Here is a 22,388-nt window from a genome sequence, read left to right on the forward strand (position 1 = left end):
GGGTCGCCTGTCTACTCATGTGATTAATGGAATTGGAGTACCCCACGGAGCATCGCCGTAAGCGAGGCATGGAGCAAATTTCGAACGTTCGTTATGGGAAATAGTCTTCAATAATGGTTCGTATTGCGTTAGGTATGCTAAAAATGACGCCTTATCCCTTTCAGTTCAAATATGTTTGCTCTCATAAGACTATGCCACCAAAATTCTTTCCCCCAGCTTACCCCGATGTCTCAAAAGGCCACTGAGCAGGTGAAACTTTCTGGGTCTAACGAGAAGCTCAAGTATGGAGACCCGGAAAAACATAGTAGTTCTCAGAACTCGGTGATAGTTGCCGAGGATGGTGGTAAGGATTCACCGTATACTTTTTGCTGGCTACCAATGTACTAACGGTGGTTTCAGTAGATAGACAAGTGTTTGATAGCGGAGTGCAAAGAAAACTCAAAGCACGTCATCTTGCGATGATTGCTTTGGGCGGCACTATCGGTACTGGACTTTTCGTGGGATCTGGAGGAGCTCTTGCCAAGGGTGGACCAGTCGGCATATTACTAGGCTACGTGAGTATCACTTAATGCACAAAGTGCAATCGTGCTGAGAATGTGTTTAATCAATGTCCCACAGTTCATTATGGGTATGGTAGTCTACAGCGTGATGATCGCGTTAGGCGAAATGGCCACCCTTTTTCCCGTTTCAGGCGGGTTTATGCATTATGCATCACGATGTAAGTTCACGCCATTTTGACTTGCAAGGTTTGCCTTATTCACGCTTTTTATTAGTTATCGACCCTGCCGTTGGGTTTGCGCTTGGCGTTAACTACTGGTATTGCTGGGGGATTGCTCTCCCAGTCGAACTCACTGCGGCTGCGATCGTAATTCAGTACTGGAACACAACCGTCAACATAGCAGTCTGGGTCACCATCCAATATGTGCTGATTCTGATCATCAACTTTATGGGTGTTCGATGGTATGGCGAATTCGAATTCTGGTTCTCGGCTATCAAAATTACGGCCATTGTCGGCCTCATTATCTTGGGGGTTGCAATCAACTGTGGAGCCGGTCCTGCCAGCACCGGATATATCGGTTTCAAATACTGGGTTGATCCCGGCCCGTTCAATCAAGTTGCAACTCATGGTGGTGCTAGTTTTGTGCCGGGGGCATGGGGACGTACGTTGAACCAACAAATTTTAACCCTTTCTCTATCTGACATTGGATTTGTTCAGGATTCTTGGCTTTTTGGAATGTATTCGTCCAAGCTGCGTTCTCGTTCATCGGAACCGAAATCGTTGCAGTCACAGTTGGAGAAGCTGAAAACCCGCGCCGGAATGTTCCCAAGGCCATTCGTCGAGTATTTTGGCGTATCATTATATTCTACGTTGTCGGTATTCTCATTATCGGGTTGAATGTTCCATACAACTCGCCCAGTTTGATCAATAATTCGGGAGGTACTGCCAGTGCTAGCCCTTGGGTTATTGCGATTAGGACCGCTGGTATCAAGGGGCTTCCGAGCGTTATTAATGCGGTTATTCTCGTCTCAGCTTGGAGCGCTGGGAATTCCGACTTGTATGCGAGCTCCCGTACCCTTTACGCCCTAGCAATCGAAGGTCAACTCCCCAAATTCCTCAGGCGGTGTACTAAAGATGGGCTGCCAGTGTGGGCTGTTTTCGTGACGTCGCTATTCGGAGTGCTTGGGGTGAGTTGGATCAATCAAATAAGTTTAATGAAACTAATAAACGGGTCTATTAGTACATGAACGCAGGATCCGCCACTGCGGTAACAGTATTCAACTGGCTGTATAACATTTCATCCATTACTGGACTTATCAGCTGGCTGGTCATTCTAATTGCCTACCTCCGAATGTACTACGGGCTCAAGCGTCAAGGGCTATCTCGTGACGACTTCCCATACATTGCGCCATTCCAACCCTACGCATCTTGGTTCGGGGCTATCTTTGTGTCCTTGGTCATATTCTTCAATGGCTTTACGATTTTCCTGGCCGGAAACTGGGATGTTTCATCCTTCGTCGCCGCGTACATCTGTTTGCCCATATTTGGGCTACTATGGGCAGGATGGAAGTTCTTCAAGGGCAGTCGATGGGTTCGTCTAGATGAGATGGACTTTGTCACTGGTAGAAGTGAGTTGGACAGGATGAACGAGGAGCAAGAGGCGCTCTATGAGGCACCGAAGGGCTTCCTGGCCAGGTTGTGGGATTGGATGTTCTAGAAAAAACTCCCTTGTGGTATTAATTTGTACATTAGATGCTCATTTATTATAAATAATTAAACAAGACTTGCGAGAGATTTTGACTACTTGTTGTGGCTTGACCACCCCGGTGACACGTGACTTTTGGTCATGGATACGCGTTCGCGGATGACAAACGCGTTCTACACCACCACAGTCACCCCAACATCAGATCATGCCTCCGTTTGATAACGATTGGATAGGTGAGTGACCGTGTGTCATGCTTTAATCATAAGATACTGATACGCAATAGTTCAGGATGAGGATGAAGAGGCTGAGCTCGACGAACAGGATGTGAGCATGCTCAACCTTCGTTTGGTAGATTAATTCCTCATTATTTTAGTACAGTATAGTTCCCAAAGAGCTGCGATCTTATTTTGTATAGATGTCACTCCTGAGATCCTTGAGCCCCGTATATCACCGAGCGGCGATAAAAGTCCTTGTGCTCTCGAATTAATATTTCAAGCAGCAGTTGATCTACAAAAGCGAAAGATTGTTCATGGGCCGGGAGACGCAGTGGGGATCATGTTGTTTAATACGGTAGGAGATCATATTGCACTAATAGATGTTCTGAGTAAGTTAGGTCTGAGATAGATCGAAACCAGAGGGGATATAGTCAAGCCCAATATGTATTTGTATCAGCACGTTTCTCAGGTCAACGCCCCAGCTATTCAGAAATTGCTCCAGTTGCTCAACGGTATGTTCATCGCTATTTAAACCTATTGACAGAACTGACTGTTATTCAGAGGCCGAAGATAATCCCGAATACTTTTCGATGCTATTCTCCCCTTCCGACAAATATGTTTCAATGCATAACCTTTTTCTGACTTGTAGCCATGTTCTGCGGGATGGGTCAGTGCTCATCGTTGAATACTGGAGTTTGACTAACAATGCGCTTATGCACCAGAGTTCCCAAGGCTACCTCAAAGCGTATATTCTTCTTTACTGATAAGGATGATCCCGAGTTTGGAAATGCTACTAAAAGGCAGGCCGCACAAAAAGCAGTCGAGGTTAGTTACATTCGTACCGTGAATGAATACATCCTAAACGCCTACATAGGACCTATACAATGCAGGAATTGGGATCCAGCCTTTCTTCATGGCCCAGCCTGGACAACCTTTCGAAGTCGATAAATTTTATTCCGTCAGTCCTCTCAACCGCAATCCCCTCTCATCATACAGCCTATAACGATTCCAATTCAGAGAGTTCTCTCTCGCCCTGGAGACGAATTGGGCGATGATGTTACTGTGAACGTACACGAAACTTTCGATAAATTACTGACGGATATGCGACTGCATGAAGCTACCACTCGAACTCTTTTCAACATCCCTATGCAGTTGGGTGATGGCTTGACAATTGGAGTCAAAGCGTGGGTAATCCAAGAGGGTGTCTCATGCTTTTCTGACTCTGCTTATAGGTACGGTCTGATAACTGAACAACGCAAAGGGACATACAAATATTTTTCTAATATGGGGAAAAGCATAGAAGAAGTGTTTCCAAAAACAGTATATTTCGACGAGGTAGGCGGTAGTAGACCCCTTTCTATTCTGGTGACTAAGGCATCTCTTAGGAACAAGAACAAGAAGTACCCAAAGAATCTATTGTATTTGGTTATCAATTTGGAACTGGCCAGCCCGAAGTTTCGGAGGAAGATGTGGATGCACCTGTCATCAAAGATAAGGTTAGTAGGAGAAATCGACGTATTATACAGGGGGCTCATCGGCTAGACAGGTGTTTTATACACCAGAAGAAATGAAGGCCTTTAGGACCTTTAATATCAATCCAAGTATGTATCTTGTGGTATCCGCTAGGGATTGATTGACCTAATTGGCCACCTAGGTATTAAAATTCTGGGGTTCAAAGACATCAAGACCCTCCCCTTCGATGCCAACGTGAAGCGTTCGATATTTATACATCCCAATGAAGCGGTTCGTCTTGCCTTCTTCAATTAGAATATAATTTCACTTGTATTCCAGGCATTCACTGGTAGCATCCGTACATTCAAGGCGCTCTTGGACTCAATGCTTAGCAAGAAAAAGTATGCACTAACACGATGCCTGTTTCGGAAAAACTCGGCCATAATTTTCTGCGCTATGCTTCCTCAAGTGAGCAACTCTGTGAAGTGTGACACTTGGGTGGCGAGTTCTCACCGTTTGTATAGGAGGAGCTAAGAGATGAAGATGAACACCAAATTGAACCCGGTGGATTCCATTTGATCCCACTACCTTATGCGGATGATATCCGGCAACCTACTGTGGAGCGATCTGCTCATTGTGAGAGACCCCCTATATGTATGGTATTTGATGAACTTAGCAGCTTCAGGTTCACCACATCTACGCAAGTTGGCAGTAGATGTTATTCAGCGCATGGTCTACAGCGCTGGATATAATCCAGATGATATTTCTAACCCTGGTAACATTTCTTGCTGAGTCTATACGCTCTAAATATATAGTTAACGACATCGTCTTGTAGCACTGGCATTGCACTATGGCTTCCTCCAGGCCGAGGCATTTGGGGAGGAATATAACCCCGAAGAGGACTTTAATGACAAATCAGCGCCTCGGTTCAACGTCATTCAGAGGGTTGGTTCTATGCTGTTTTATCCAGGGGATTTTCTCTAACTTGCTTTTGGAAATAGAGAGCCGGAGGACTCATAGAAGCTTGGCACCAGGCACTGGACCAAGATCCTGAGGCAGCCGAGATGGCAGTGGAACCAAAAGTAGGCACCAAGCGCAAAGTGGTACGAAAATAGTTGGTATTTGTGATAGGTTATGTCTGATTTTGCCAATAGGGCGCTGTGGATGAGCTTGTCGTCCGAGCTCATTATGATGATAATATCTTGAACAAGGTCGGCATAGCCAAACGCGATTCGTACTACCCTGACTAATCCCTGTGACTTTTAGCTTACCGTTGAGCAACTCAAAACGTATCTCAAAGCCCACAGTCAGCCATACAGTGGCAAGAAGAATGACCTTATTGAGAGGGTCCAAGATTGGTGTGCGACGCATCCAGCGTAGTCAACTCGTTCGGGTTTCTGATCTTCTTTCATAACTCTTCTTGTTGGATTCTTCACATCTTATGTATGGAGTATATTATAAATAATATCGCTAGAATGGTTGTGTTTCACGCTGATGCAGTGAACCAGAGGGAATCGTCGATCAAGTGATGACGTTAACTACGCGGTCACGTGGTTGTCCTCCTTATACTCAACTCCCCTACTCATTGCCGCTCAAGACAATCATGCACAGTCATTTGCATACATTGACGACTTCACCATACTAGCTTGGGGGAAGTCACATGAGTATAATGTTGCCACAATGGGGCGGATAGCCACTCGAGTCTCTAACACTGCCACAAAACTTGGTCTTGAATTTGAAATTGATAAGTCTGACCTTATTCATTTTTATCGCCACCCTAACCACTCTGCCAACCCCAGTCTTCACCTTACCCTGAATGGCAAGAACTACACCATACTGCCCCAAGGATGTATTCGTTGGCTAGGATTCTACCTAGATAGAAAGCTCACGTTCAAAGAGCATATCTCCAACTCCGCCAACAAAGCTAAAGCCATCATAGCCGGATTAGGAATGCTAGCCAACACACAGCGTGGACTCACCATCAAACACGCGCGCATCCTTTACCTCACCTGCGTCATCCCAATCCTTACATATGGATCCCCTCTGTGGTTTCTGGGGCGCAGACAGAAGTCGTTGCTTGAACCGCTTAGGAAGGTCCAGAACCAAGGATTGAGATGGCTTCTTGGAGCCTTCAAAACCACTCCCATCCCCTGTCTCGAACACCTAGCATCTATCCCACCCCTGCACATCACGTGCCACAAGCTCATCATGAACTACTCAGCGAAGCTCAGAACCATCCCCAAGTCATCCGAAGTTGCTAAACGTCTCCCTGCATCATGGGACACGCATACACCCACCCTTAACAGCAACAGAAAGAACACAACTGAGAGCTTACAATCCCCCATCCACTTCATTGCATCACACAGTCACCCACACATTGAATTTGTCTCGCCTCACATTAACCACCCATCCAACCCAACCATTCCATTCCCTGATCAAATCAAAATCAAGGACTCCACTGACGGACTTAAGCGCGACGAATACCGCGACAAAATCCTATCCAAAATTAGCGTACTTGAAGAATGTCATGCCAGCGTTCTTGGCTACTCAGATGGGCACGCGGCGGTGTCCAATGGCATTCGGAAAGTCGGCGTCGGCTACGTTATACGTGCCGGAAAAAGGACCTTGTCATCGTCGTCAGTTGGAATTGGACCGCGAGCCAACATCTATGATGCAGAAATGCTGGGAATATTATTAGCATTCATGAAAGCTAAACAAATAGCCGAAAACCAAGGTTATCGCAAAATACGCATATATTGCGACAACCAGTCCGCCGTTAAATCTATCACCGACCTATCACGACATCCGTGCCAATACACATCCAGAGCATTCGTCACCGCCGCCAAGGCATTCGTGACGGGACACCCAGAACGATCCATCCACATCACCTGGACACCTGGGCACAACGGAGTCGAAGGCAACGAAACAGCGGACCGCTTGGCTAACGAGGGAGCTAGAGTGGCCCCAAACCCCATATTCAATCGCACCATTACATGGGCGAAAGAACAGGCAACTCGCAAAACCATACGTTCATGGAAGAAAGCATGGTACGAACACTCGGAATCACGTATCAACTCGAAATATTACATACCCCGCCCACCCGCACTCAAACTACATCCCATATTCAACTCAAGCAAGCTGGGCAGGGACATCGAGTGCCGCCTCGTACAATACCTCACCGGACACGGGCATTACGGCGAGTACCATGCACAATTCCACCACGACGTAGATCCCAGATGCGCCTGCGGGGAGTCGGAGGAGACAATCTTTCATTTAACCACCTCCTGTCCCGCTACGGCGGGACACAGGGGGATACTCAGTGAGTTTTCCACCAACATTAATGACCCCACACTGTTTGGCTCCCTGGCAGGTCTCGAAGCAGTCGCAAAGTTCATAGCCAAGACGGGCATAGGCCGAAGACGAGGAGGCCCGCAGGCAGCCGCTCAAGCCATGTAGTATATACGCCCTTAAGGCCGCCACTCCACTCCCGCCCTTACGGCCTCTACCCCGAGTTAGGCCTTAAGCCACCTGTATGTCGCCACGCGACCATTTCTTTGTCCTCTGACCGTGCTACGTTCTCGTTTGTTCCTTTCTGTGTGTTTCCCCGTTTGCGCCTTGTTTTGTAGCTTTCACGGTTCGGTCCCGGTTTTTGTGAGCGGTTTGCCTAGTTCGCATGTAGCTCCCGTATTGTCTTATATATGGAAATGTATCAAAAAAAAAAAAAAAAAAAAACGCGGTCACGTGGCCGCGCATTGAAATCTCTCCGCCACAACAACCAAACTTCACCTTCTTTGAGCTGTGCCAATATGTCCCTGTGGGTAGATAAGGTATGTCCCACTGAAAATGGAATCATGTGTCACGATTAATCATCAAGTACAGTACCGACCACGCACGCTCGATGACCTCAATTATCACTCGGATCTTTCCAAGAGGTTGAGATCGTTGGTAAGTATTGATCCATGGTGTTGATGCACACTAATCAGCCTACCAATAATCACTCAGGCAGGTTCAGGTGACTTTCCTCATATGTTATTCTATGGACCCTCCGGAGCCGGAAAGAAAACGAGGATAGGATGTACCCTCCGAGAATTGTTTGGTCCAGGAGTGGAAAAGGTACGCTATACGAGGTTCACGTTTTCCCAGCACAGATTCCGACAATGAATTCGTTTCTAGCTCAAATTGGATCAACGGGTCTTTCTCACCCCGTCAAAACGAAAATTGGATCTCAACGTCGTTCAGAGTAACTTTCATATCGAGATTACTCCCAGGTAGACCGATTTTGTTCACAAACATGGATTTTTTCCTAACTTGTTTCTACTTCTTAGTGATGTTGGAATGTACGACCGCGTTGTGATAAGCGAGATCCTCAAAGAAATCGCACAAACGCAACAAGTTGATTTAAACGCCAAACAACGATTCAAAGGTTTGTTCTCTCACAGGTAAATCGCCCCAACGTCACTAACGATAAAACACTCACCCCAGTCGTCGTGATCAACGAAGCCGATTCTTTGACTCGAGACGCACAAGCCGCGCTCCGTCGAACCATGGAGCGATACATGGGCAACCTCCGAATTATCATGTGCGCCAACGGGACGAGTAAACTTATCGCCCCGATCAAGAGTCGATGCTTGTTGGTCCGGGTAGCAGCTCCGAGCGATCAGGATGTGAGGAACTCTGGGTTCAACGTCGGACGCAACTAATCCAGGCTGTTTTTTCTCCGATGATAGATGGAATTGGCTTTGAGGGCGGTCGCCAAGCGCGAGCGGTTCGATATTCCGGACGAGGCCGCCGTCCGAATTATACAAGACGCCAAGGGTAATCTACGAAGGGCGATACTAGTACTGGAGGCTATGAAAATGCAATCGTGAGTCCTGCTTCGGTTTTTATCAACCGGCGTGTAACTAAGAACCTTGAATTTCTCAGTCCAGATCTGAACGCGACGACAAGTATTGTAAAGCCTGACTGGGAGACGTATTGCCATATGGTTGCGGATTTGATACTACAGGAACAGTCACCTCAGCGAATTATGGACATTCGTGCCAAGGTTTACGAATTACTATCGCACTGTATTCCTCCCACGGTTATTATGAAGGTTGGCCGATTTTGAACTCTTGAGTTTAGTAGATTGACAGTTTGCAGACAATAATGGAGAGATTACTGCAAGTGGTTGACGACGCAATAAAACCTGATATCATTCATTGGGCAGCTGTCTTCGTGAGTCGGATTCCCATTCTTCTCTGTTTTATATTAATAGCGCCTTAGGAACTCCGTGTGCGACTGGGATCCAAAAAAATCTATCATATCGAGGCGTGGATAATCAAGGTCATGAGTATATACAAGGTGTGCTACCCTCTCTTCGTGTCGGTTCGACTATCGCCTCATGTCATGATTTACAGCACTTCTTTTATGGAATGGATATGGAAGATTTCGATTGAGTCGCTTTTGTGGCTGTTCTACTACGTCTTGTTTCGCGCTAGATCATACACCATTGTACTGGGCCATCTTATTATACGTTATTTGGGATAACGACTTCGTATTCCTTGTCAACAGCATCCAAGAACTGAAGCATCTAATCGTGCTGTTAGACATGTCGACATGGTTTAACTCAGCATACACGTACCAACTGATGTCTCTGAGCACCCAACTCTCGTCCCTGAGGAGTCTTCAATCGGTCTTTGATGTGTAAAAGCTTGTCATGAAAGTGCTGAATTGAGGTCTCAGAAATCTGCGAATCATCGAGGGGAGCATGAAGAGGCCTGTTGACAGCCGCGCTATAAGCAGCAACGCGCATGATGCCTGGAGCCCACCCCGTCAGTCTCGAGTCAGACTTGGAGGGGAGAAAACTTACCAAACGCTCCAATAGCGTCGAGTCGGTCCGCATCTTGGACGCAATGGAGCTCAACGCACGAGTCGTGCCAGGGCTCCAATTTATTTTCGGCTCGGAGTTTCTTTTCGGTCGACCAAGAGACGTTTTCTACAATACGTACGATCTATGAATGAACATCGGTTAGGAGCATCAATCAAGTACGGAGATGAACACACTCACAAGCTCCGCCCGACCATCTCCCAATAAATCAACATTGCCCTTGACGCTCTCAAAAAAGGGCCGAAAATAAGCATTTGCATCAGCAGCTTCTTCGGGAGTTACGTATTTCTTGTCCAGAACATCGTGCAGAAGAGCAGCCAATTCAACGACTAACAAGTCCGGTTGGGGCGTTTGAGACTTTGCAAGAGCAAGTGCTGTCCGTCGAACACGGTTTACTAATAACTGATGAGTCGAAGGGGAAAGTATGGGTATTCAAGTGGCTTACCGTGGTAGGCATCGTGGCTAGGATCGTATTTTTTCATGGTTTTCTATTGATTCGTGTCAGCTGAGTGAAATCTTTGGGGATGGGAGTACGGGCTATGGGCCCGTACCTCCATGAGCTCTTCGGCAGCAGCGATCACCGCCTTCTCAGCGCCAGTAGGATACTCCACAGATGTTGCTGTCATGATCAAGTTCTGTCGCGTAGAGAGCACACTGGTCTTGAACCTCAAAAATTTGGAGTTGGCAAAAAGCTATTTATCATAGACGAGACGCGGGAGGGAAAGAACCAGCGCGCGTGAACCACAAGTCGCGTTCAAAGCGCCCAGCGCCTAGGGCAACACGCAAATTGCCGGGCTTGCTAACGAAATTCAAATCATGACGCAAACGAGAAAGCAAACATTTATTCATACGAACTCGACTAGTGTACCAGATAAATAAAACGAAGAACAAGAGGGGTATTAACACAGTAATAACAACACAGCAACACAACCGAAAACGCATATTCAAATCAAGCACCACGCTTAATCAGATCCGCAGCCCTCTCCGCAATGGCAACTATACCCGCAACCGGATGGGCCGACAACTGTTTCGGGAACATCGACGCATCGACTACACGGAGGCCCTTGACGCCATGCACACGGAGCTGCGAATCCACCACGCTATTCTCGATCGACGAGCCCATCTTGGCAGTTCCAACAGGATGATAGATCGTCTGAGCCTCACGACGGAGCCAAGCCTCGATTTCCGCATCGGTGATCGTCGCGGGGTCTTGGTCGCCCATGAAGAACACACTCGACGTGTCGGTGTTAGGTCGGAAAATCAGTTTGTCTGCGAGAGGTTTCGTGTGTGCAATCTTGAGTGCGAGACGAACGCCCTGGACCAGGGTCTTGATGTCATTGGGATCGGCAAAGTAGCTTTTTTTACACTCATGTGAGGACTCGATTCAAATAAAGTCAAAATGAATATGAAACTTACTTGGGTTCGATGACTGCGTTGTCCCAGACATTGCCAGAAGAGATAGTGATGAACCCTGAGCTCTTTGGACGAAGCAGCACAGGTGCCTAGCAGGAATAAGTACGGGGTGTCAGTTATATATAGAGCCGATCCGAGTCCGGAGTCTCCACAGGGCAATATCACACAAGCGAGACGGGCCCGTGCTTAGCCGTAAACCCCAAGTGCCAAATGTATCCACATCATGCATCTGCGAAACCCCAAAACGACACCACAGACGATCTCGGTATGTATCCGCACCTCCACATTCCATGCGGATTGGCAAAAGGCACGGCGGGCGAGCCCGGATAACCAATACAGAAACTCCATTATTACTCACCATTGTAAATGCCTTTTCGCCTGGTGGAGCCGACTTGAAGCCGTGCTCGGCGAACGTTAGAGGCGCACAAGCCATTTCAAGGTTCGGCGCATTCGGTCCCGAGGTGGTGTCTTCGATGTGTGCAGGGTTGGGACCAAAGATTCTGTAATAAAGTGTGATCAGCACGAGTACCCAAGAAAGGGGTGCGTGGTTTATGCAAAAGGGGTTGCAATGCTTACTTGGGATCGTCAGTCCGGATAAAAAGTCCACCCTCACAGAGCTGACGCAGAATGAGTTTTATGTCGAACAGAAGATTACATACTACTCACGTTACTTGTCAGGGGCCCAGTACCAGTTGCAAGCCACTTTGCAAGAGGAAGAAGACTTCCAGACGTGGTACCAAGATAGTCCAAGGATTCTGTTGCTCGGAAGATCACGCACGAAAGCAAGTGCTATACCGTTCGAGCACCCAAAATTAGAATCAGGCACTTAATGGGAAAATGAACCCTGGCACAACTCACATCGTATAGGTTTCGTCCAACGTGGTTGCTCTCCTTGAGAACCTGTACGCTGGCTTTCTGCACAACGTCCTTGGGGCCAACGCCTGATGCCAAGAGGATCTGGGGAGTCCCGATGGCTCCAGCTGAAAGAATTACTTCCTTGGAAGCTGCAATGCGATACCTGCTCCCATTAGCACTCTGCGCGATCTCAACGCCGACCGCCCGCGGCTCATCGGGGTTGGACGTGTCGAAAAGCAAACGAGTGATGCGGGTATCGATCAACACGGTCAGATTGGGTCGTTCTAGGACGGATTTGGGTAAATAGGCAGTCGAGGTCGAGCTTCCTGGTTGTTCCCAATTCAGAGCCGTTAATATTGCAGTCGTAACAAAGAAAAGAAAAAAATAAGCGTGGAACGTACGTTGTCCTTGAGGATCCACGTGAGAGACGATCTCAGATACACCGATGGTTCCTGCAGGCGTGTTGATATCCCTGATCAGCGAATTAGTGGGGGTCAGTATCTGGGTTTACCAACGTGAAATCGGTTGGCTCACGGGTTGTATGGAATTCCGACTTGCTTGCACGATTCGATCCAGAGGCGACAGGTGTCCTATCAAAATTAAATGACGTTATGGTTAAATGAACGCATACGATGGACATCAGTTTCACTTACAGCAAAGTACGAATACCCAGTCTTCCAGTGACCCTGGTCACCACGGTGAGATGGGTCCACGAGCGGGTGTCCAACATGGGGCGTGAACTTTTCGGCTTTGCGGAAGTAGGGCTTCAAGTCTTCGTACGTCCAACCTTCGACAGCCCAGTCGTCGTAATCTGACGGAGCGGCGTGGGTGTAGACCATGGCGTTGATGGACGAACACCCGCCGAGCATCTTGCCACGAGGCCAAAAGAGAGAACGGCCATCGAGTGTGGATTGAGGTCTTGGTTACATGTCAGCAATGCGGCATGGAGGAGTAAACACCTTGCTTACTTGGTGGTGTAGGCCCAGTCGGCTTCGGTCCTAGGAAGCAAGAATCAGTACAAGGATATTAGCCGCAGCAACGAAGCCTACTTGAAGAGTCGCCCAAAGGTCAATGGGATACGGGAGAAAAGTTGATCCAGGCAACTAAGAACTTGGTTAATCAAGTTGAGGGAATTTAGACTTCTAGCTCAACTTACTCTTTGCCTGCTTCGATTACGAGCACCGAAACATTTGGGTCTTCTGATAGCCTGTGGGCAAGAACGCACCCTGCGCTACCTGGGCAACAGTGTTAGGATCGAGCATGGGCGAGGGCATCACTACTTACCTCCACCTACAATAATGTAGTCCCACTTTTTCCAGGAAGCAACATCCTCGGGAGTCACAGTATTCTTTTTAGAGTCTCCGTTAAAGACGGTAGCAATCTGAGCAGCATTTGTAACGTGTTTAGAGCCAGTAGCACCCATGGTGAGAGTAGCCTAAGAGAGTATGTAGTAGTAGGAAAGTGAGAGTGTGTGTTTGGTGCAGTCGTCGCTCTCAGCAGGGTTTTTGAGCACGCACCGTCGGTCAAATATATCAACCGATGGTACCCGTAGCAATGCGGTTAGCAAGATAAAACACGACAGTATCTCCATATCCCCATAGTGCCAAAACTCCACCATTCTTGGAGGTGAAGAAGACATCAAAAGGAAGTTCGAGAATAACACACGGATTACATCAGCAATGCAGGGACTCTAACACGCGACAAGTCTTCTCGAGCTAAATCCCTCCACGGCAACTCTTAAACAAACCCCTCGGTAGATATTTTTTCACGACACAGCGATCGAAGCTGGTGGTGGCTAAAGAGACAGATGCCAAACGAGTGCGATGCTGTCAGGCCAACTGAAAGTGGCATCTCGAGCAGAGCACGCACGTGCTACATATGTCGGAGCCAATTTACAGGCTGGACCGTAAATTCTAGGCCCTTATTTAGCTAGACTGATCGGCATGCCATTTTTGTCGCTGATCAATGTAATCTGACGATGGTTTTCCCAATTTCAATCGCTTAGTCGGCTATTTTTTCTACCCGGCTAGTTCTTGTACGGCCCAGTCCATTTCATCCCACCATCCGATCCCATTGGTCACTCCACCCATGAAAGATCGCACATCAAACACACGGCTTCCACCGGAACGCTGAAACATTGTATGTGCTAACTTTTCGGAAGGTCCACTTCCACTCTCCCGATTTTTCACTTTTCCCCTTGCGGCTCGCCGTGTTGGCTATTTCCAACCCACAAGATTATCCCAGAGCAACCCAGAAGTTGGATGCTCTCGTCCCTCGTCTGTGGCGGCAAATTTACTTCTTTAGAACTGGATTCGTGTTCTTTTTGATTGAGTGATCAGTATATGAAGGCTCTTGACGCATTCGTAACTGTGCACCCTCCTCCCCCACTCCCCCCCTCTCTAGGTGTACAGTCGGAGTACTTTATTGTACTCGCCATACTTACTCCGTCCAGCTGAAAATCATTCCGGGAAATTAGCCCGCTTAGTGTATCAGTCTTCTCCTGACGCATACAACTTTCGGTTCCTCTATTCTCAATAGTACGTTATAATGGGTGAAATGGATGCACTATTCGGGGCGACCTATATCGGAGTCGTAATATCAACATTGTACGTTTTCTCCTGAATAGCTTATTCGGCTGGTGGCTCATTGTAATAAAGCTTATACGGGATACTCACACTGCAAACGTACATATATTGGTTCAAGTATGTACATGACAGTACATTCGATCGGTGGTTTGTGAGTTGCCTGTACCCGCCACCCAGTACAAACCCTAATCACTTTCTTACAAATAGGTGCTGGCATTATGGTCGGTTGCTCATGTTAATTGCCCTTCATCATAATCACTCACAGATTTATAGGCTGGTAGATACGATTCAATCCGCTTTTATCTGCCATATGCAGTATCATTACACCATCACAAACTATGCCAACCCGGAGGCCCTCCAATTTAACATCTGGTGAGCTTTATTGCCACACTATATATGTAGAGCCTGGACCGACCGACATGTTTTCGGTGCTAGGTCTCTAAACGTACGCTCATGCATTACCTTTGCATGAAAATTCTAACTCGAATAACACTCAGTGTGAAGTCGGTTTTATGGTAATCATCACATTTATGGTTCAAGCGTAAGTATTTACCGCACTTGTGATCTTTCGTTACCAACCGGCTAAATCAACTCATCAGATTCTTTGCGCGACGCGCATGGTACTGTACGCTATCTCCGCCCATCGAAATCTCCAGAATCCTAACCGTCCAAATTGCACAGTCACCAAGCGTGTCGGCTCTCGGTTCACCACCACCCGGACGACCCAGTTTTTGGGCGCGGTTGTCGTAAGTTCATTTGTCACCCATTTGCCGATCCCAGCCTCCTGTTGCTACGGACTGGAAATCGCAGAAATGCTGAGATGGGATGGCTAACCAATCGACTGTGCCTTTTTTTGCACTTTATCTTTCTCAGGGCTTGCTCGCGCTGATGGCCCTTGGGTTTGGTCTTGGGTCATTCGTAATGACATTTGTTCTTGGACGGTTTTCACGATTTGTCGAGTACCGGGTATGTGTCCTATCTTATCTTTGATTCACTTTACTAACTTTTCTGCGCACTGAATGTAGTGGCTCGTTGGAATTTGGCTCGGAGCTGCGGCGCTTTGCGATATTGTCATTGTGTATATGCTGTCAACTGCGCTCATGACACAACGAACCGGGTTCGGTCGGTAAGTCCGGTTAGGTCTGAACCGTATATTCGCCTTGTACTGATCGTGACGCGTAGAACCGATGCGTTGATTAACAAGCTGCTTCGGTATACCATTCACACGGGTCTGTTGACAAGGTACGCACAAATGTCTATGAATATGCGAAGAAATTCTCAACGCTGGTGCTGTAGCATTATCGCCGTTGCGGACCTGGTCTGTTTCTGCACTATGAATAATTTGGTTCATTTCGGGTTTAACATGGCTCTTGGAAAGCGTGCGTTCTCTCACCACCGTTGTGTTGCATGATAACTAACCGACGCTTCACAGTGTATACCAATGTCGGTACCACATTTGATATCCCCACTCTAGCCGGTAACTGACTCTATAATTAGACACTTTTGGCGACCCTCAATGCTCGCGACACCGAACCCACCAACGTCGTTCACGTTGAAGAGGGGTCATACAACTTGAAAGAGCGACAGCAGAATGCTAGCCACCCTCAAATCAAGTTCAACCGCCCCCCTGGCATGACATCGAGTCAGGTAAGCTCCCTTTAGGAGGTCCCTATCGCCGCCGCCGCCGCTCGCACTCGGTTGTTAAGCGCTAACCATCCGCTCTTTATAGGACCGTGGAGAGCCGGTGATTCACTTGCACACTGATACCACCATTGAGGTTTCGAACATCGAGCCTCGTCGACGGGCTTCTCGGGACCAGGTACGTTATCATCACGTTGTTACTTTTGGTTGACAATCGGCTAACGCCTTCTGGTTCAAAAGTACCAAGGTCGTCAAGTCGTCGTTCTCCAGCATGGAGACAAAAACGCATATAACCAAAACAAAGATATCGAATTTGACGCAGATGGCGCAGATTCGGTAGACAGCTTCGGGAAAGGGCGATCATAGAATAACTCTCTGTTTTCCGTTATCTTTCCATACATTTGCTTTTTTTTTTTTTGGTCCGCGGACATTTATTTCATTCTTGGTTCGTCTTGGTCAATTCGGTTTGCTTACGCCTGGTGCATGTATAACTTTCCCAAATCGCTGCGCTCGTTTACGCGCACCATACTCTTCTGGATCTGGATGTTTCCTAAACTAGAGCTCCTTTCCTTCGTTTCCTCTCTAGACTACAACTGATTAAAGACTACAGCGATTTGTCCCCTGTAATTATTTCATTTATCAAGTTACTTCCCAACCCGGAAAACATATTCTCCACATGGCTTACCAGTTACAAAGTATCATCGGTTAATTCAGTTATATTTGTTAACTTTGTAATGCACGTTATCACAATAGACAAATGCTAATCACGAGAATATGACTGGTGGGTTGATTTGTGTACTTGAGGCCGTAATTGGCGCCATTGAATCTCTGCATCCCATCTCTTTATCTAATTTTCTGATTTCTTCAAGTTCTCGATTTAAATTTCTGAGACGCTTCTTGGCGGCAAGGTCGTGATGAGGATAATCAAAGGGCACGATTTGTTGGATTACCATCGATTCCGACCACATACCAGAAAGATACCTTGAATCGTAAATTTAATACCATTTTAGGTTCTAGCGCTGATGCACTAAGAAACTTACGATAACAAGTCTCGAGTATCAGCCTGAGACAACCGGTCGAAACCCCCATAGTCGGTTTCTAGAACGAATAGGGGTGCCGTCGGTGAGAACCGATCGGAGGATGGTTCTGTCGGGCCGCGTGGCGACAAGTCCAGTTTTAAGGATAAATGTTCAAGCTCGCGACACGCGGTAAACCGGCAAAGTTGACTGATTGTAACGGGTAGGTCCGGTAATCGCAAGATTTGAATCCGGGGGAACAGTTCAGTCAGCTGTTCGATATCGGCGTGACTCTTGGCCAAGGTCAAGTGGTTCAAGGGGAGTGCTGATAGCAGTTGAAGAGATGATTGCTGTATATGAATGTATGCTTTGTCTTCTATAATTGGGCGAATGATAAGGCGTTGGAGACGTCGTGTTCGAGCGCATATAGTAGGGATGAGCTCCAAGTTATAGAATTCATCAAGGCTAGAAACTTCTTCGGCCTTGTGGTTGAGTTCCAGGGCAAGTTGACTCAGCTCGGCAGCTGAACTTAGGTGATCAAAAATAGATAGCGTTGCGTATGGTCCAAAATCGTACAGTGTTAGACTTGTTAGTTGCGAGAAGGCATCAGGTTCCAAGGGTATTGTTGGGATTGTGTGATCGCCATATTGTTGCGATGCATACATCCGCAAACTTTCAAGGTTGGGCAAGCGGCTTAGTAGTAAGAATGTGTCCTGAAAACTATCTGCCATGGAAGATGTGCAAGTCAAATTTCGAACGTGTTTGACTGCCTCAAATAAGAGTTCGCCTCGTCCTTGTTGGTGAACACCGCCACCACCCAGTAAACGAGGCTCGAGCCGTGATGTTCGTTGTTGAGGGTTAATAAAAATGGAAAGCGATTCTAAATTGGGACACCTATCAACCAAGAGTTTAAAGATTCCCAGGGCTGTTTCTGTGGATATAGTTGGAAGGGTTTGACGAACAAGTGGGTGTGTTTCGAGTATTTGAATAGAGGGGGAACTGAAGGCGGCTATCCAGGCATAATGTGATATGCTTTGAGGCCAATAAGTCCCTAAACTGATTGATCTCAGTGACGGCAATAGTGTATTGTGATTTGTGTATTGGAGTAATTCGTCCCATCGGTTTAATTTAGTTACGACTGCTGGATTTTTGAACAGCTGTAGGTGCTTGACGAATCTGGCGTAGAATTGAAAACGAACAATGTCTGCGCTATCAAGATTCTTAGGAATATTCTATTTCTAGTGAGCTTTAATTTCTAGGATCAACATATAAGCTTAGGCACGTACAATAGTCTCGGTCCCCGCCAGAATTCCCGGGGTGTCAACCCTAACGTCGGGAATGAGTTTGAATAACTGAGTCACGCCGATGACTGTACGCCACGCCAATGGCATAACCAATTCAAAGTAAAGTCTGGAAACTTGAGCGAGATGAGCTCGATCATTCTCATCGAGTAGGTCGGCGACTAGGTAAACGATGTCGGTGAGATACATGGGTGCGCAGCGATTGGGTTTCTCCCATCCGTGTGATCTGGCTTTATCTTGGGCGCTAAAAACTACCGGGTCTTATAATCCGGCCGTTATGGCGCGACAATCTTTTATCTACTATACACGTCATACACATGGAGCAAAGTGCACACATTGACCTCTGTCATGATTACTTGTATTATCCGGTGTCTTCCGATACGTGGTATTTGCATAACATTACGTAAAAGAAGCCTAATCAATCAAACCAGGCGACAGGGAAAGTCGCAATCAGATTGACGCAACACGAGGTACGGTAACGTCACCAGTGTGGTGGGGCTCAAGGTGGAGCCTCTGCCTATAAAAGTTGGATCGTTGTAGCTTAGGATTGTACAATTTATTTGCTGAAGATATAAACTCAAGGGCTTAATCAATCTTGGATTACAACGGACGCTGACCCTTGCCACAAGTGAGTACGATATTGGTAAGATACAGACACGCGGACGGTAAGTTAAGCACATGACAGCCCGGACACTTATTCGTCTACGAGTGTGACTTTCATACGCAAGGACGGGGCTGGATCGATCGTCCCATCCTGGTGCCGCACATGGGGCTTCACAACACCAGCTGCCCCCCACATATGTTCTTCCGGGCCGAGTTCGAATTTGAAAGATGCGACCAAAGCCGAAAGCACGACCTCTAATTGGTGAGAAGGGTTAATGAACATCGTAAATGAAATTGATATGGGCCAAGCTTACTCATCTCAAGCTGCGAAAACTTGAATCCACTTCGTGTAAAGAACGACTATTAGTACGACATGATCCAAAGTCAAATCTTATGACAACTTACAGGCAAGAGCGCGGGCCTCCCGAAAATGTCATCCTATAATACCCAATATTCAGTTATGCCTATGCATGCTTCGGTTGTATGGAAACTCACATGTTGGAGTACACTCCCGGAATTCTGGATTCCGTCACACTCGCTGGCGGAGGACTGAGCCACCGAGCAGGATTGAACTTGTCTGCGTCATCGCCCCAAGTTTGCCTATGCTAATGTTAGCAACCGAAATTCACCTGTGGGCTAAGGTTCGCTTACTTGTCCCGATTTACCGAACCGAGTGAGATGTAGATATGAGTTCCCTCCGGTATGTTTAGGCTCGTAACCATCTTCTTGCCGTCCTTTGACTTTACCGGATAGTGCAGAGGCAGGTTCCAGTCTTTCATTGCAACACGCTCGAGAGTTTGAGCGGGAGACCAAAGGCGCAAAGATTCGCGACAGACGGCATCGAGATAAGTGAGTGAGTTGAGCTGGTCGTAATCGAGTTCTTTGCTATGCAGCCCGTGTGCCTCCCTAATTTCGGCGCGAAGCTGGTCTTGGACTTCCGGATGCTGGGCCAGGAGGTGAAGAGTTCTCGTTAGTCCACCGCTAGAACAATAAGTCAATAAGAATAAGTTGAGTGCTCTTCAATCTGACACTTACCTGGTCGTATCATGTCCGGCAAAGATTAGACCACTAAAACCATATTTGAGCAAGACGGTACTTGTGAGACATTTACACATACTTGACTTGAGCTAAAATTTCCTCCTCGGACATTTGATCCTTGGGGGGGACTACTTCATTCTGTTTCACTAAATTTTTTCCCGCGAAAAATGAGTAAATGCGCTCTTCACTGGCAGAATTACAATAGTGGCTTACAAAGCATCGAAATAATATCGTTTCCGGCCGCAATCTCCGAGTCAAGTGTTCCATTAGCAAGCGCTTCCTTCTTTTGAGCATAGATATCGGTTGCCTGTGGGCCAGGATAAATAAAATCCTGGTGTGATATACTCGACAACGAGAGCTCACCATCTTATCCATGATCTCTACAACTTTCTGCATCTCATTTGCTGGACCATGAGGAATATGTTCTACGACAAATCGTCGGAAACGAGCGGTTCCAATTTTCATGAGAACAGGCAAAAATGGTCGTATGTACCACATGCGGCTTATAAGAATGCTTTAAGAGTTTTAGGTAGGAAGATCCGCATCAGGACACTCGTAACCCTCTGGAACAGAGTACTTGACTCACAATAACTGGCGCGAAGCATCGATGTATTCAGGCTCTTTGCCTTCCATGACTCCGAATGAGTGTCCGATTCCTGAGTGTTGAGGTTAGCGCCAGATCCTTGCCCCAGTATCCAAATGCTTACCAGCTTGGCCAATCATTTCGAGCGCAACATTGCTCATCCATGTATATATATCGACTATCCCAGTCTTGCCTCCACCAGCTCGTACTTTGGAGGTCACAGCATCTTCGAGCTAAGTGAACAGGTTAGATTATAGTGATATTTAAAAGCCGGGCTCAGCGTACATAGTGGGTTATGGAATGGAAAATCGGGGTCTTGAAAGGTCAGAATAAATCAGTTTATGTAGTTTAATTAATGGTTGATATAACAATACCACTGCAATTCATTAGTGAACAGATTAGAATACAACAGGGACAACTTTAACACTTACATTTACGCATATGTGCAGCAGTGAATACTGGGTTGAGAATCTACGCTAGCAAGTTAGCGATGCCGCGTAATAACAAGTGTCTGGTTTACCTTGCGCTGGATTTTGTGTTTGTGGCCTAGGAGAGATTAATCCGGAGCACCGAAGAGGATGTTCAATACTTACCGATCTGTGAGATTATGGTAGGTCCAAAAGAAAGGTCGAACCACCTGTGCAATTCTCTGTGCTCAGTGCACTTAGTATAACAATTGGCATCACGGAGACTCACGCAAGGAGCCCTTCAGGCTCGTGAAAGTGGTCGAATCCTTTAAGAATAATGTCGTTTATCGCTCGTGGATCCGCGGTCCACAGTCGATCCTCCTATGCGAATGGGTAAATAACACAGATAAGCTGATGAATTTGTCTTTGACTCACTCCGAGAGGGCCCTTAATCCTGCAGGCAGAGCCGTATCGGTTAAGTAGCTCGTTGTGAGCTGACAAGCCATTCTCGAAATCGGACAGTAGATTCTCGTCGCCTTTGAAAGATAAGAAAAGTATAAATCAAGCACTACGGCGTACTAATAGTATAGCTTACCCCATATTGACGAAATTGGGCTAGGTCCATCTAGTTCCTTGAGTGCATTGGCTCGTTTGAGAAGTTGATACATGTAACGAGTAACAAATATCGTGAAAGCACCCAGCCCAAGCTCAAGCGAGTGGGCTTTAGCGAGAGCTAGAATATCCGGGCTAGGACCTTCTCCACCTGACTGGACGACCGTATCGAGTAGAGTCCGGAGCGAGGCAAAAGAAACAAGAGTTGAGTTAGACATGTTATCGAAGTCGAGGTATTGTTGTGAGACATTCTCAGTGAGTTGTTTTATACTTTCGATATAGAAAAGTCAAAAAGCAAATAGCTCATCATTTGGAGCTTATGATAGAGCTCAACTGTAATGCTCCCGCGCGGCTAATTGTGTCGTGTAATGTCCATAACAGCCCTCAAAATCACTGCGTAATGGCAATGAATGTACTCTCTGTTACTTCTCAGCATGAATAGGAGGCCTCTAACTATAGCCCCAATGAGTCACACGAGATCGTAGTCGAGTCAGCGAAGTAACCTAAACCACCAGCATCGTAGCACGGGAATTAAATTGCAGCTCAGAAGCAAGCATTACAAGTTCCACTACCCAGTTTTATTGTTTTTACCGCCGT

At 46.9% G+C, this 22,388-nt stretch overlaps 9 protein-coding genes across 9 annotated transcripts; 5 read left to right on the plus strand and 4 right to left on the minus strand.

The window, feature by feature from the left end:
- Window positions 1-225: 225 nt before the first annotated feature.
- Window positions 226-2,216, plus strand: RhiXN_03385 (amino acid permease; the record flags this gene model as incomplete). The annotated part of the gene is made up of 6 exons (XM_043323202.1): window positions 226-343; window positions 403-554; window positions 619-718; window positions 774-1,160; window positions 1,217-1,686; window positions 1,740-2,216. The coding sequence occupies 6 exons, from the start codon at window positions 226-228 to the stop codon at window positions 2,214-2,216; spliced, it is 1,704 nt and encodes a 567-aa protein (XP_043178698.1).
- Window positions 2,217-2,409: 193 nt separating this feature from the next.
- Window positions 2,410-5,251, plus strand: RhiXN_03386 (ATP-dependent DNA helicase II, 70 kDa subunit; the record flags this gene model as incomplete). Its single annotated transcript, XM_043323203.1, has 19 exons — window positions 2,410-2,437; window positions 2,488-2,528; window positions 2,583-2,774; window positions 2,877-2,931; window positions 2,981-3,086; window positions 3,142-3,244; window positions 3,294-3,377; window positions 3,437-3,603; window positions 3,652-3,754; window positions 3,805-3,915; window positions 3,966-4,020; window positions 4,074-4,162; window positions 4,211-4,339; window positions 4,396-4,507; window positions 4,557-4,646; window positions 4,707-4,816; window positions 4,873-4,974; window positions 5,026-5,082; window positions 5,138-5,251. 19 exons carry the CDS (start codon window positions 2,410-2,412, stop codon window positions 5,249-5,251), a joined length of 1,848 nt encoding a protein of 615 aa, XP_043178699.1.
- A 300-nt stretch (window positions 5,252-5,551) lies between these two features.
- RhiXN_03387 (ribonuclease H-like protein) lies at window positions 5,552-7,327 on the plus strand (the record flags this gene model as incomplete). The annotated part of the gene is made up of 1 exon (XM_043323204.1): window positions 5,552-7,327. The coding sequence occupies one exon, from the start codon at window positions 5,552-5,554 to the stop codon at window positions 7,325-7,327; it is 1,776 nt and encodes a 591-aa protein (XP_043178700.1).
- Window positions 7,328-7,677: 350 nt separating this feature from the next.
- RhiXN_03388 (DNA replication factor C subunit Rfc5) lies at window positions 7,678-9,306 on the plus strand (the record flags this gene model as incomplete). The annotated part of the gene is made up of 11 exons (XM_043323205.1): window positions 7,678-7,698; window positions 7,751-7,816; window positions 7,874-7,984; window positions 8,045-8,139; window positions 8,197-8,294; window positions 8,354-8,535; window positions 8,599-8,735; window positions 8,795-8,963; window positions 9,011-9,085; window positions 9,134-9,211; window positions 9,268-9,306. The coding sequence occupies 11 exons, from the start codon at window positions 7,678-7,680 to the stop codon at window positions 9,304-9,306; spliced, it is 1,071 nt and encodes a 356-aa protein (XP_043178701.1).
- A 71-nt stretch (window positions 9,307-9,377) lies between these two features.
- RhiXN_03389 (uncharacterized protein) lies at window positions 9,378-10,363 on the minus strand (the record flags this gene model as incomplete). The annotated part of the gene is made up of 6 exons (XM_043323206.1): window positions 9,378-9,440; window positions 9,492-9,667; window positions 9,720-9,861; window positions 9,918-10,132; window positions 10,183-10,225; window positions 10,289-10,363. The coding sequence occupies 6 exons, from the start codon at window positions 10,361-10,363 to the stop codon at window positions 9,378-9,380; spliced, it is 714 nt and encodes a 237-aa protein (XP_043178702.1).
- A 323-nt stretch (window positions 10,364-10,686) lies between these two features.
- On the minus strand, window positions 10,687-13,428 carry RhiXN_03390 (GMC oxidoreductase; the record flags this gene model as incomplete). The annotated part of the gene is made up of 13 exons (XM_043323207.1): window positions 10,687-11,092; window positions 11,154-11,239; window positions 11,509-11,650; window positions 11,727-11,767; window positions 11,817-11,939; window positions 12,009-12,331; window positions 12,407-12,477; window positions 12,540-12,595; window positions 12,659-12,923; window positions 12,974-13,003; window positions 13,055-13,108; window positions 13,162-13,240; window positions 13,290-13,428. The coding sequence occupies 13 exons, from the start codon at window positions 13,426-13,428 to the stop codon at window positions 10,687-10,689; spliced, it is 1,815 nt and encodes a 604-aa protein (XP_043178703.1).
- Window positions 13,429-14,552: 1,124 nt separating this feature from the next.
- RhiXN_03391 (uncharacterized protein) lies at window positions 14,553-16,597 on the plus strand (the record flags this gene model as incomplete). The annotated part of the gene is made up of 16 exons (XM_043323208.1): window positions 14,553-14,611; window positions 14,663-14,741; window positions 14,798-14,811; window positions 14,864-14,962; window positions 15,026-15,035; window positions 15,088-15,131; window positions 15,190-15,215; window positions 15,272-15,336; window positions 15,464-15,556; window positions 15,616-15,716; window positions 15,773-15,832; window positions 15,887-15,969; window positions 16,023-16,033; window positions 16,088-16,237; window positions 16,320-16,409; window positions 16,472-16,597. The coding sequence occupies 16 exons, from the start codon at window positions 14,553-14,555 to the stop codon at window positions 16,595-16,597; spliced, it is 1,110 nt and encodes a 369-aa protein (XP_043178704.1).
- Window positions 16,598-17,267: 670 nt separating this feature from the next.
- RhiXN_03392 (uncharacterized protein) lies at window positions 17,268-18,737 on the minus strand (the record flags this gene model as incomplete). Its single annotated transcript, XM_043323209.1, has 2 exons — window positions 17,268-18,479; window positions 18,534-18,737. The coding sequence occupies 2 exons, from the start codon at window positions 18,735-18,737 to the stop codon at window positions 17,268-17,270; spliced, it is 1,416 nt and encodes a 471-aa protein (XP_043178705.1).
- A 505-nt stretch (window positions 18,738-19,242) lies between these two features.
- On the minus strand, window positions 19,243-22,009 carry RhiXN_03393 (cytochrome P450 family protein; the record flags this gene model as incomplete). Its single annotated transcript, XM_043323210.1, has 18 exons — window positions 19,243-19,406; window positions 19,466-19,494; window positions 19,557-19,589; window positions 19,647-19,751; window positions 19,803-20,132; window positions 20,187-20,219; window positions 20,269-20,335; window positions 20,403-20,496; window positions 20,553-20,703; window positions 20,776-20,845; window positions 20,897-20,998; window positions 21,058-21,087; window positions 21,204-21,243; window positions 21,293-21,318; window positions 21,366-21,421; window positions 21,469-21,560; window positions 21,615-21,715; window positions 21,775-22,009. The coding sequence occupies 18 exons, from the start codon at window positions 22,007-22,009 to the stop codon at window positions 19,243-19,245; spliced, it is 1,758 nt and encodes a 585-aa protein (XP_043178706.1).
- Between the last annotated feature and the right edge of the window lie 379 nt (window positions 22,010-22,388).

Source organism: Rhizoctonia solani, chromosome 3, assembly GCF_016906535.1.
Source record: "Rhizoctonia solani chromosome 3, complete sequence".
Taxonomy (NCBI): domain Eukaryota; kingdom Fungi; phylum Basidiomycota; class Agaricomycetes; order Cantharellales; family Ceratobasidiaceae; genus Rhizoctonia; species Rhizoctonia solani.